General features: G+C 40.3%; 3 protein-coding genes across 7 annotated transcripts in view; 2 read left to right on the top strand and 1 right to left on the bottom strand.

Moving 5' to 3' along the window:
* Positions 1 to 11: 11 nt before the first annotated feature.
* coa3a (cytochrome C oxidase assembly factor 3a) lies at positions 12 to 1981 on the bottom strand. 2 transcript variants are annotated; one of them, XM_077550386.1, is made up of 3 exons: positions 1416 to 1981; positions 1188 to 1336; positions 12 to 370 (listed from the first exon to the last, which is right to left on the bottom strand). In XM_077550386.1, exons 1-3 carry the CDS (start codon positions 1481 to 1483, stop codon positions 273 to 275), a joined length of 315 nt encoding a protein of 104 aa, XP_077406512.1. In that variant the 5' UTR covers positions 1484 to 1981; the 3' UTR covers positions 12 to 272. The 2 variants fall into 2 exon arrangements, with proteins under 2 accessions (XP_077406512.1, XP_077406513.1); XM_077550387.1 differs by having other exon boundaries at positions 1188 to 1968.
* Positions 1432 to 5358, top strand: cntd1 (cyclin N-terminal domain containing 1). The gene is made up of 7 exons (XM_077550381.1): positions 1432 to 1838; positions 2919 to 2994; positions 3124 to 3286; positions 3348 to 3510; positions 4345 to 4489; positions 4662 to 4758; positions 4831 to 5358. Exons 1-7 carry the CDS (start codon positions 1673 to 1675, stop codon positions 4936 to 4938), a joined length of 918 nt encoding a protein of 305 aa, XP_077406507.1. The 5' UTR covers positions 1432 to 1672; the 3' UTR covers positions 4939 to 5358.
* A 116-nt stretch (positions 5359 to 5474) lies between these two features.
* tanc2b (tetratricopeptide repeat, ankyrin repeat and coiled-coil containing 2b) overlaps positions 5475 to 13004 on the top strand; it is a 90765-nt gene continuing 83235 nt past the window's right edge. For all 4 annotated transcript variants that reach the window (XM_077550374.1, XM_077550376.1, XM_077550375.1 and 1 more), the window contains exons 1-2: positions 5475 to 5620; positions 9169 to 10754. The gene's annotated coding sequence lies outside the window, so the exon portion shown is untranslated. The remainder of the gene's footprint in view (positions 5621 to 9168; positions 10755 to 13004) is intronic.

Consider the following 13004-nt stretch of genomic DNA (forward strand, 5'->3'; position numbering starts at 1 on the left):
GACCCAGTGTGTTCTTTTGCAAAACAAAATAAATCAAGTTTATTCTATCACGTCATCGACATAAATACAGTTATTACAATCATTTTGTGTTGTTTTAAGTTGCTGTCGTTGTCTGCTACGGCAGGTCACTCCAGATCTTGCACAAAATGGCTGCAAAAATCACAATTAGTTTCTTCGGGGAAGTCCCCACCAATAACAAGAGTCCAGTTCTGTCTGAGATGAGCAAAGAAAGCTGGCCGTGGTGTCGATGGAGGGTCTGGACTTTGGACCACTCAGTTGACACCAGTCTTTGGCAACCGGGCACGCTTGGCCTCCTCGTCCATCTCGTCCATGACGAACTCCTGTGCGATGGAGTGAAACGTGTAGCCGTCTTTACGTGCGAGCAAGCGGTTAAGGGAAGTAACAAAAACATTTTTTTTTTTTTTAAGAATTTGGAATAACATAATTAAAGACAATAACACTAGAAATTATATTTAGATCCAATGCAACAGGCAGTATCAAATGTGTCTTTACATAGATAATGCTAATTTTTGATTGACACTTTTAGTGAGCTATTAATGAAACCCTATGTTTACGATTGTATGGAACTACATACTGTTCCTAATATTTTGTCCCTTTTATGGTAAAGAAACGATGCAAACACAATAATCATATATAATCAAATATTTCTGAAATTATTAAAACCAATTTAAACAGCAGAGTAAAATGAAATGGATTTGTAAGTAAAAATATTTCAATTTCGTGTTTAGTCATTTACTAGTAATAATAAAAAGTAAATGGCTAATTGAATATAAATAATACTTTTTCAAACAAAATAATGTTGTCATTATTGCCAGTTACCACAGATTACATATATTTATTGGTTACATCAGAGACATGGACATCCTGCATATTTTTCTTCCTGTACATTTTATTTTAATAAATCAATTATTTCAAGAGATAATGGCTTTTTCTTAAATCAATTAATACATTTTAATAACACAAATTGAGAATTATTTATTTATGTATTCCAATTGTCAGTATTTCAAACGTATACTCATGAGTAGTCTATAATTAAAAAAATAAAATGAAAAAATATATCTGATCTAATTTACGACTTACTTTACTCTAAATTTTGTTTAACAATGTTACTGTTTGTTGAGGTTACTTTGCGTTGACGTTAGCAATTAGCATTAGCAAAAGGATACAGATCCCCAGCACTAGCGCTCCAAGGACGACTCCGACCAGTGCGTTCCGCGTCCGCAATTTCTCCGTCCTCTTCTTCCACAGCTTCAGTTCCGCCTGTCTCATGGAGTACAATTGCGTCTGGGACAGGTTTTCCTTAGTCCGGTCTATCCTGGTTGCAAACGGAGCGTCGGATTGCATCGGTGCCTTATCCGCCATGTCTGCCATATGAATCCAGCTAGTTGTATAACCTGGTTGTTTCGCAAGTTTCCGCTCCAGAGTTGCAACGCATCAGATGTGGCCGAGGCGAAACGATCATCGTAATGTGGAACTACAAAATGCTTCCCCCCTGATACACACAGCGGCGTCAACGTTCCTACGACATAAACTCAAAGGAAACAGCGCCATCTTGTGAAACTACCATAGAAGACTAATAAACTCCAAACTACATTACTTAACTGGCAACAACATTTTAAATACGAAGTGCCCGACAATAGGCAGAGGATAAATGGCGTCGGCGAGGGATGATATGGCGAGTCTTCAAAGTGTAAGGTTTCGACAAGCCTCGGTCGATATGCTGACGGACTTTCTTACCAATCTCAACGAGAGAAACAAAGATAACCTCCGCAGTTTGTCCACCTGCAGCGGAGGCTTCAAGGATAAACAACTGTTTGGTAAGAAATAGCGCTAGAAAGCAAAAAAGTATAAAACTGCCATTATCGAGTAGCACCTTCGACAGAAGATTCTAAACTGTAACTAGTTTTGCTCTGATAATTTGTTAAGTTAACAGTTGTTTTTTTTTCATGCTCAAATTTGCCAAAAACGAGAGGCGGGGTAACTTTGACGTCATTTCAGTCGACACCAGGGGGCGGTACTGTATAAAATGATAGCCTCCTTAACTGATAACTGGTGGATTATTCTGCTTAATTCTTCTTCCACATACGCAATATTAAAGTGTTTAGACTCATGAGAGAACGGAATATATTGCAAAGAAAAATTTAGACTTGACTTGTGCTTTCAGTTTTTGAAAGCAGAACTCCAAGGCTCTTTAAAACGTCGCCTTCTCCCCCCTCCTTTTGTGTGTGTGTGAAGAGGCACAAGATTAAATGAGCACGATTTTAAAATAAAATGGCAATAATCCAGTTTCGATTTTAATAGATTATTAATTTCCCTCCTCCCTCATTTATAGGAAGTTCCAGATACTAAAAAAGCTGTGACATTTTCAAAACGTTCACATTTGTAGGTGAGGTCCCCACTTGTCTGTGAAGTCAGAATTATGTCCCTATTTTGTAGCATACCCCCCTACACACACACACATAAGTAAACACAATCCTCATTAATAAAAAATTCAATGTTAAGCAATTAAGCATAATAAAATGAGCTTTCTACTGATTGAATCATTCCCCTGGGTGTAACAACACGCAAGAAATCACAACAAAATGTCCACTTAGAAACAAAATGGCCAACTTTATGCAACAGAATCCGGGAAGCCTCCACATTTCCATCAGTCTACGCACAGCCGATAAATTTGACTTATGACCCTTTATGACCCCTTATTTTCTGTAGTGCATTCCTGCACTGTATGTTGAATTAGTACTGCGCTAATAAGGCACTCCTCAACGGCAGCGGAACAATCAATAACACTCTGAGAGTTAATGGCGTTTCATTCCATCAGCTGCCTCCGCTTGTACTGTGTATAATATTTCCTTGTTGTTATATGTCAGCTCCCTTTGCTGACACTCATGTTTCCGCAGAATACACTCTGCTGATGTGTGAAGAGCTCCGACTGGACCCGTCCGTCGCTTACCACGCCATTGAATTACTTCAAAGGTAAGAAAAGGCGGCCATTTTTGCTGTGTCGTTTGGTTTAAACAAAAGTGGCAAAAGTACTTGCAAGATGTATTTAAATACAAAATACTGACACTTGGAGGATTAAAAGGTTTTGTTTGGGAATCTCAGGTTCATGGTCAAGCACCTTACGCATTTGCTGACACCCGGAGGTGCTAGCAGGGCGGAAGCGAGGGCCCGCGAGGACGCCGCGTTCGAGCAGATCCGGGGGAATTTCACCTTGATCGTGTTTTCCTGCGTGCAGCTGGCCAGCAAGTTGTCGCTACACACCCATGTAAGACAAGAAATGACCTATGACCTCAATCACACCTCCTAAACTCTCCCTTTATTTTCAGATCGTCGACATCAACAAGGCCGCGTGCTTTCTGCGCTCGGTCGGCCTCGACTTCTCCAAACAGGCTGTTCTGGAATCGGAGCTGATGGTCCTGAAGGGCCTGGAATTCCGACTGCACCCTCCCAACCCCTTCGCTTACGTGGAAACACTCCTGGAGGTGCTCGGTAGGGCTGGCCAGTGTGGCCTTTAAATAAGATCCTTAGAAATTAAAATGGCTTTTTAACTAACTTGCTCTCAAAAATGTATAAAAATGTTTTCTTTTAAATATTGCCATGGACCCAAAAACGTATTCATATGTTTTTTTTTTAAATGCTAGAGCATACAGAAGGCTTTGATGCAGCCTCTGACCTGAAGAGGTCGCTTGAAGCAATGGTAGTTATTACAAAAAAGTCAGCAGGTCAGCAGAGTATAAGAGATCAACCAAGGCCATGTTGCAAAAAGCTCTTGTTGCCAGTGTTTTCAACAGCTTTATGAATAATGATGAAACGTTTTTTATGGGGGGAAGGCTTTGATGCAGCCTCTCAACTGTGCACAGCAGTTGAAGCAATGGTAGTTATTACAAAAACGGCCAGCAGGTGGTAGCAGAGTAGAAGAGATCAACCAGGGCCATCTTGAAAACAAGGTGATTTAACCACAGTTCTAAACAGATTTGTGAATAATGATGAAACTTAGCTCTATTCTAATGCTAATTGCGGCAAAACTGAAACAGATACGACTATTTCTATTAGTTTTTTTTCTCCTGATGAAAGAGACTCTAATCTTTCTTTTGGTAGGTTCACAATATTCTGTGGGCCTTGCAAAATCAGTCAAAATCCAGTCAAACAGCTTCAGTGAAAATAGCTGGGAGTGAATTGAGTTGAAAAATAGTTGCTCGAATGGCTAGAAAAGTTGCTAAGTTAGCTATTATGAATGTGATTTTGTTTACCATCTATCTTTTTGAATGAAGCATGCAAAAAAAAAAGTCCCAGATCTGATCTCGACCCGTCCCCCATCCGCAGGCCACAACGAGCCGAGCGCCCCCGTTGAGCGCCTGCACCACCTGTGCCGCCACGTGCTCCAGTTTGTCAGCTTGCAGCGCGACGCGGTTTACGACGCCCTGCTGGCCGTCACCACGCAGTGCCACCATCCTACCGCGGAGCAGAGGTACTCTATCGCTTCTTGTCTTTTAGAACATTCGATAAACTGCCCAGAAAATGCTTCTGAGTTGGCTTTTTCGTCAAGAAGTCATACTGATCAAAAACATTTGTAGTATTGACCTCCATTTATGCCTAAATACAAATGATAATGAGGCCCAATAAATGAAAATGAACACCAGAGAGAAGTTTGTAGCGGTGAGAGAAGATTGCATGCTGCTGGGCGTGGGCGTGATCGCCGCTGCCGCCTTCATTCTCCACGTCAGAGACTGGAACCAGGTGACAAATGTTGAAATCCCCCTCGAAACGGAGTCGCTGCCGTGTCGCTCATCGTTTTACTTTGCGGTGCAGGTTGTGAAAGAACTGAGCCACATCACGGGAATCTCCACCATCAGCATCAGCGACTTCGCCCGCGTCACGCTCGTGCTCATCGTCGGAACCACCAGAAATGGCCAGTGAACTTTAACTCATTCACTACCCTCGGCGGCTATAGACGTCAAAAATTAATTTGAACTATTTCTATTAGTTTAGCAATTTTCCCACTTTTGTTAACAAAAGTATGAAGACCTAGAATTGTTTTTATTGTATTAGAACAGATATAAAATTTGTGATTAATCGTGAGTTAACTAGTGCAGTCATGCGATTAATTATGATTAAAAATTGTAATCGCCTGACACCCCTAATTTTTAATAATCTTTTCTTAAAAAAAAAATTATTAGAAATTAAAAAAAATTAATTAAAAGAATAGATTATTAAAAATCTGTCTTTTAATCTAGTCTTAGAAAAATCTTTTCTTTAATTTTTTTTTAAAGAAAATATTATTAAAAATTAGGAGCATCAGATAGCGATTAAAATTTGTAATCGTAATTAATCGCATGACTTCACTAGTTAACTCACGATGAATCACAAATGTTATATCCGTTCTAAATGTACAAAAAAAAATCTAGGCTTTCATACACTTGTTAACAAAAATGGAAAAAAAATGTTTAACTAAAAGAAATAGTTCAAATCAATTTTTGACGTCTATTGCTATCAATGGCAGTGAATGAGTTAATGGTCTCTTATGCATTTCTTCAGAATAAATCTCTCACATCAGCAGCAGCAGCAACAGTGATTGGTTTATGTCACTTTTGCTTCATTGGTCAGTCTACATATGAATCATTTCATGTATATTTGTGATTGTTTATTCTTCACGAGAACCGTTTACAGTTCATTGAAAGTGCATAAAATATGATGCGTTAAGTGGCCCATTCGTGGTGGCATATGTGAAGGCACGCCAGCGGGTACGTGAGATATTAGAATATAGTTCAAAAGTATATATAAATATTTCAGTGAAATATAAGTTCATAAATACATTTTATATTAAATAGGGTATTTAATGTCAGTGTCCTAAAAACCCAGCATCTCCCCATACCAGAATGGTTTGACCCTACTTGTCATATGTCTTATATATATGCTTGAAATCTTTATTTAAAATTCTGTTAATTATTTCTTTTTGCGAACAGACCGTTACTATGAGCCCATTGTTGATAATTAATTTATTTATAATTAATATTTATAATCAAAGATTTTTTTTCTTTTTTTAAATATCTTTTAATTTCTAAATAGTTCAAGAGACCACATAAATACAAAGAGAGTTTAAAAGTTTACAAAAATCAGACAATGATGGCACAGCACTCGGTTTTAAGTCTTTTTCTTCTTCTCTCCAATCAGAAATGCTTTGGGGTACTTGGCTGCAAAAATATTTATTAAGAGTTTCATCCCAATACTTTTGCCTGTCGACCCTACCAAAGCCAATAATACTTTAGGACAGGAACCTCATCTTAAATAAACCTTGTGCAGTCTCCCTAGTGACTCCAAGGCCTCCAGGTGGTCTCTCCACCGTGGCGAATCATTGAAGTGGCAGCCCGCTTCTGCCGCCGGTCACGCCGCCGGTTAGTCTGAAGACAACACGGCGAGCCTTGAGCTCCATTAGTTCCAGCGTAGCGCCTGACTCAGCCACAGGTGGCCCGGCGTTACCCTCAGGAGGCTGAATCATGTCAACTCTCACACTCTACCGACACAATTTGCGCGTCGAAATGAATTCAGTGGGTTTTTGAAACTTGCCTAAGGTGTATTACATCTTTTTGTCAAACGCTCACATATGGCACAATAGAACTCATTCACTGCCATTGACGGCTATAGACGTCAAAAAATTCATTTGAACTATTTCTATTAGTTTAAAAATTTTCCCACTTTTGTTATTATAGACTATTAATACCTAGATTTTTAAAAATTGTTTTAGAACAGAAATAAAATTTGTGATTAATCATGAGGTAACCTCAAAATTTTTAAATAATCTTTTCTTTAAAATAAATAAATAAATACAATTAAAAGATTATTATTTTTTAATCGTAATTAATTACATGACTTCACTAGTTAACTCACGATTAATCACAGATTTTATATCTGCTCTAAATGTACAAAAAAAAATTCTAGGTTTTCATACTCTTGTTAACAAAAGTGGAAAAAAATGTTAAACTAATAGAAATAGTTAAAAATTAATTAATGACGTCTATAGCCGTCAATGGCAGTGAATGAGTTAATATGATTAGATTGATAGATCGCCCCTAAGCCCCCTCGCAGCACATTTTTGTCCTCACGACACCGTTTCCATGGTGATATAAGCCCATGCCTGACATGAATGTTTGTCGGCGGTGAACATTTAGCATGTTATTACAGAGACAAACGTCCACAGGGAGTCACCTTTTGACAAGGGCTGACTTGAAAAGTGAGTGCACAAACTCGCCCCTAGCGACTGTTGCTATGCGCTGTTTAAACAGTCACTGCATGTCTACGCGACAACACTTTTTTTTTTAAATCTGGCACTAAAACAGACACATCTATTAAGTCTTATTTATTTTCATAATTCACTACAAAAGTTGAATCGCGCAGGGGAGTCGAGTCGAGTTGCATGGTAACCACGGCGACCCGTACCAACATCCTTCACGAGCGATCCGGTTTCCAGGGGCCTCCGTCGGGTATTTCTCATTAGGGAGAGAAAGCCTTTTAAAGAACAAATATGTCCCGTGTGGAGTTTTTACAAACACAACACTGTTATATGGCTTCAGACTAAAGGTTATGTTTAGCGACGTTGCTTACAAGCTGACCTGTGTATACTAGCAAATACAATTGTGTCCCAAAAGTCACAATTACACACTACGCACGTTTTTTTCTGTTTCACTTCAGATATCCTTGTGAGACATGTAAAGGCCATCAGAATGCGACAGCTTTGGCGTTGCAGTTTTGTAAGCATATCATTCCCTTCCCCGTGGCTCCACATTTGACACTAGAGCAGCGTTGCAAATTTGCCACCTGGCAGGAATGATTCTGATTCCTACTGCTGCTCAGCGCCAGTTTGCGACGCTTTATGGCCGTCACACTGCTTCTGCTCGTAACACAATTCAGTAAAAGGTCAGGTTGTCCACCTGAAGTTGGTACGAGTAAAGCTTTAACACTCTGCAAAGCAGCCGGTGGGCAAGGGCCTTGGGCATGCGAATCACATGCTAGCATAAACATCTAAGCTGTCAAAGGGCCTCGTACATCTATCCAAATGACACCTCAAACGAAAAAGAAAACATGAAGTGTATTGAATTGTGTGTATTGTTCAAGTTATTCTAAGCTTATATTTTCCAAAGGTCTTAGAGCCATGAGTGATGTCATATATAAATATATATAAATATACCTCCATGGCCGACAAGCTTCTTTCTGCAATGAAACATTAGTGGCGATTAATTTTAATTAAACAAGCCTACTCATATAGTATATCTAACCTCACTATTTCCACTCCTAAATGTTAAAAAAAAAAATCGAAATTTTCAAAATAGGTGACAATTACGCCCCACGGCTACCGCAGAACAGGGACGTGCGGTCAGGGTAGGCAAGTGAGGCAATGCCGACCCGCTGCTGGCCATTCTCTGCATGTAAAATATATATTTTTTATAATTATAGTGATTACATTAAGGTTTTAATTCTATTGTCCGTGCTGCACATTGATTTTCTTTTTCAATCCAATAATTATCAGTTATTTCTTTATTAATTGTTGAATGTGTGTACTTCCTGTTCAAATCCACGGGGAAAAATGAAGGGAAGCATTCCACAGATAGATGGACCCGCTAATTTTAGCTACTTTATAATATCTATATATTTTATTTGATTAATTATAATAAATCAATTAAACTATCATAATTTTACAGTTTAATTACAATTTATTTATCAGTTATTTAGTAAAATTTGGGGGAAAATGTTTAAAAAACTATTGAAGAAATATGTAAAACGTTTTATTTTACTATTTTATCGGATTTAAAAAAAAACAGTTGCCAATATATAGAATAAAATAAAAACTGTTGAGCAAAATTAGTCCAACAAACATTGATAGAATATTCCACAAAAATATCATCAAAATACATCCATTTATGCAGTCAACTGCATTTGCTCCCAACTGTAATGTATGACTTTTTAATCAGAACCCAATAGGAAAAAAGCTTTTAAAAAAAAATCAATTCACTCTTCTCCGACTATCTACATTTGATTTTCCATCGTGTACCTTTGACCCCTCCTGCTTTAAATTCATATCATTCATCCAATTTACTTGTGAATGTGTGTGTGTTGCTGTATGTTAATCACATGCGCTTTTACCGCATCTCGAAGGTTCTAAGCGTGCCTGATGGCTTTCTAATCATATTGACCGAGGAAGAGGAGCAAGAGGGCCGTGACCGGCGGCGACCATCTATCATCTCACACGTCAAACGGCCGTCTGAAGGGGGAGGAGGAGAATTGAATTGTGATTGACATCCACCGGTGCTTCCCTTTAATAACGATGAAAGAGTGAGGTATGAGTGCGAGCTCGCATCATGCATAATTCAGCACGCGAGGCCCGTTTTACATTCCCGTCATGTTGGAGCCCCTGCTTGTCTTTTGTGGCCTTTGAGCATCAAGTGGCTTGCCAGAATGAAACGTGCAACTTGAAGAAGTCAAAAGTAAGTCACTTAAAGGAGACATGTCGTTCTTTTCTCTCTCTCCACAATTTAAAACTGTTCCTTGGTGAAGATCTTAATGGCATGATTTTGTCAAAATACACCAGGGATCAATAATTATAGACATTAATTCTAAATTGTACATATAGGTTTTTCATCAAGCCACGTTCTGCACTTGTTTCAACAGCCTGGCTTTGAAATAAAAGTGCAAGTACTACACTGGCCTGCCAGCAGTCCAGACCTGTCTGCCATATAAAAATCGCAAAACGGAGCCCCCCAACTGTTGAGTGAAGTTGATCATTAAGTCATAATGGGAAAGAATTCCACTCACAATCATCTTCAATTATTACTTTACTTTATGAAGTTGATCAGTTTGAACATGCAAACATGATGCAGTTTAATGTTGCGCCTAACCACCACCATTTCATTTCCACACGATTACAATGGGGTAAGTATAGACTGACCATCCTTTTAAGCACGTGATGAGACTGTTGAGCTGCACAGAGATTATCAAACAACTCTGATAGTTGTAGTGATTATTATTGACCGTGATCATCTCAACTCTGCATATACAGTAAACATGACTGTTCATCATATCTTACACATTCAAGGTTTTGTTCAATAAATTGCACACATATAGGCTACAAATGTTTCCCAACACACTCATAATACAAGCAACCCCTATGAAAATCTGTCTAGGATATTTTGTCGTCTCCGATGCAGTATTTTAATTTGAAATTGTCGCTTAGAGGTCTTGTTTTGAAAGACGCCACCGGAAGTGGATCGTGACAGCTGCTGGTAATTGACACGTTGAAAGGAGGAGGAGGCAAGTTCTGTCCGCAGCACGGTGTTGTTGCGGCGCTGCGTGGCACTGCTTGTCCGGGACTGCTTCTAACTGACGACCCACCACCACCACCACCACCAGCAGCACCTACGGCGCACATGGCCAGAACCCTGGCTCCGTCCGCGGGGCTGAGCTAGCTGCTCTACGAGCCGGCCGGAGAGGCGAGCTCGACCACCGTCAAACGCCTAATACCCCCCACTCTCCCCTCTTCAACCGACCTCCCATGGGTGTCGCTGCCGGGAGCGTCCTGACTTGTCGTCCGTCCGGTGCGGCAAACCACCGCAGAGTCGCTCGGCTCGGGGGGCCGCCGGAGAAGTCGTGTGTCGGCCCGGGAGCTGGACGAGAGGACGCGGCCGCCGATGTGATGACAGAGTCCGGCAGCAAAATAAAGATCCGAGTGTAGGAAAAGCCTCCAGGTAAGCAAAACATGATTTTTTTTTACACTCCCAACTTCCTGTCTCTAATGTGCACATTTTTACAACTGAATACAATAGAATAGAATATTGCTTTTATGTATGTGTTCACCCTCCTAGTAGAAAACGACCCCCCACCAATAATGTATTTTAATGAGGAAGCATGCCCCTTGTAGATAATAACAAACACATTTTTTATTTGGTCTGCACAAGGCAACATGTGTTCTTTTATATTGGGTACCTCTGCAATCCATTGTTGTTTTATACACGCACACACGCGCGCGCACATCCTTTTTAGATCAAATACAGTTCGTTTTCTAATGTGACTGACAGTGTGGTCTACTCTGTCTCTTATAATCTTATGGAATCTTAAAAGGGCAGCATGGGGTGAGCACATCTGCCTCACAGTTCCGCTGTCCTAGGTTAGAATCTCGGCTTCAGCGTTCTTGTTCTTCATGTGCTTGTGTGGGTTCTCCTTCATCCACATTCCGAAAACAACCGTTTTAGCATCAATGACCAAAATCACCCCCTAATGAGAACACTATAGAAAAGGATTTGTGGAATATGAAAGGGCAGCACGGTGAGCAAGTGGTTGGCACGGCTGCCTCACAGTCCTGGTCCTGGGTTTGAATCTCTGCACTGGTCTTACTATATAGAGTTTTCCTGCTCTCCCCATAATAGTAGAAAGTGGAAACCAAGAAGCTGTTGTTACTTGTTGAGTGGCTGGAGGCCAACAAGCTATTATGTGACATCTGCTCCATCCTTGCAGACGTGCGCTTTAATAGTATGTTGCAACAAAGGCCTGCTAATCAGCCTAATGAATGCCCGCCGCATCCCGGACGCTCATTTTCTTAACTCTTAACGAGATTTTGTCCGCCATCGCGTAAGGTTTTACGACAAGAATGTATTTTGCGAGCCCCCATGGCTGTGTTAAAGCCGCCATCAGAAAAAGTAGGTCTACGCCGCCCAAGGTGATTCTCTCCGCTGTCAGCGCCAGCGATAAAAGACAGTCGGGCCTCAAAGGTTCCTCTGATCACATCATGTGTTGGTTTTACTTATCTTCTCAACCCCTTGTCATCCGTATATGTGCTTTTCCATTGTGCTGCTTTTCCTCTAGCTAACGTTTTTATCTGTTGGTCAAACGTATGGTGACGACAAAGCCTCGTTTTCCACTGGACATGTCAATACTGTCATGCCACAAGGTTAAAAAAGCAAACAAATCTAGTTTTAGATTATGCTGCGCTTCCAAAGCTGGAAAAATACTCATACAGTAGAGCTAGGCTGTACTTTACTGTAGCTTTTTCCACAAAAATCCGATTTCAAATTTTAAATGACCAACCCCCCACGCCCCCTTATCTCAAAGTAAACACAAAAAACGGTGACATTATTCAAAGCATGTTTTGTTTAATATACGCTGGTTATGCAGTTCACATGACTCAAAAACCTTTGAAAAAGATTTTGAGAAGATGATGTAATGCAGATGTTTTTCTATTGCAAAATATGGGGAATATGCCATGGAGGAGGCGGGACTTCCGACTTCCTGGCTTTCACACATCAGCTTTGTTTCCCTTTCCTGTTTGCGACGCGTGGGCCGCGTCCCAGTTCTTGCGCTTCCGCCTTTGTGCTCCACGGTTGCGCGTTCCCGTCGACGGGTGAGAGTTGTTCGAAGAGAGTTGAGACTGGTGGGGGGTGCGAGTGTTGGAACGCGGCCTTTAACGACGCCGATGCGTGAAACCTGGAATTCAGAAGTCCGTGGCATCTACCCCATTAAAGGCTTTTTGTATGGTCGGGGTCTCGGCATGAGCCAAATTGTGATGAGGGATTTGCGTTGTGTCTCCTAACAAATACCTATCGCCACCTAATGGACTGGAATGCACATTACAGCTTTCAGTAATTTATTGAATCACTTGGTCCAGGTTGTTGTCATGTAAAAGTACCGTTTATTTATTTTTTTTAAATTAATTTTTAGTTTGCATCTCATGTCTCAGCTTTTGTTTTGTGAACTTGCATATTCTTCATTTAATAGCCTGAAAATGGCGACAAAAGCAACATGTACATACAGAAGTCACACGCAATGAAACGGGATGTGGTAACCCAACATTCAGTGCGTATGCTGTCGTATAGTCTTCGCTATCCAGCAGGTATTTCCTCTTTTATGACAATTTATTGAAGCCATTCCCCTCAAAGTGCAATTTCTCTTCCCTAATTTACTGTCTATTTGACACCTGCTCCTTTATAACTAACTGTAGCTTC

The sequence above is a fragment of the Vanacampus margaritifer genome, chromosome 18 (genome assembly GCF_051991255.1).
Source record: "Vanacampus margaritifer isolate UIUO_Vmar chromosome 18, RoL_Vmar_1.0, whole genome shotgun sequence".
NCBI lineage: Eukaryota > Metazoa > Chordata > Actinopteri > Syngnathiformes > Syngnathidae > Vanacampus > Vanacampus margaritifer.

Excerpts from the sequence above, each read along its gene's own strand:
- coa3a (XM_077550386.1), bottom strand. The coding sequence starts at position 1,483 with ATGATCGTTTCGCCTCGGCCACATCTGATGCGTTGCAACTCTGGAGCG. Across the intron at positions 1,337-1,415 it reads GAAACTTGCGAAACAACCAG|GATAGACCGGACTAAGGAAA; the intron begins GTTATACAACTA and ends GTTTGCAACCAG. Across the intron at positions 371-1,187 it reads AGCGCTAGTGCTGGGGATCT|ACGGCTACACGTTTCACTCC; the intron begins GTATCCTTTTGC and ends TCGCACGTAAAG.
- cntd1 (XM_077550381.1), top strand. The coding sequence starts at position 1,673 with ATGGCGTCGGCGAGGGATGATATGGCGAGTCTTCAAAGTGTAAGGTTT. Across the intron at positions 1,839-2,918 it reads CAAGGATAAACAACTGTTTG|AATACACTCTGCTGATGTGT; the intron begins GTAAGAAATAGC and ends ATGTTTCCGCAG. Across the intron at positions 3,511-4,344 it reads AACACTCCTGGAGGTGCTCG|GCCACAACGAGCCGAGCGCC; the intron begins GTAGGGCTGGCC and ends CCCCATCCGCAG.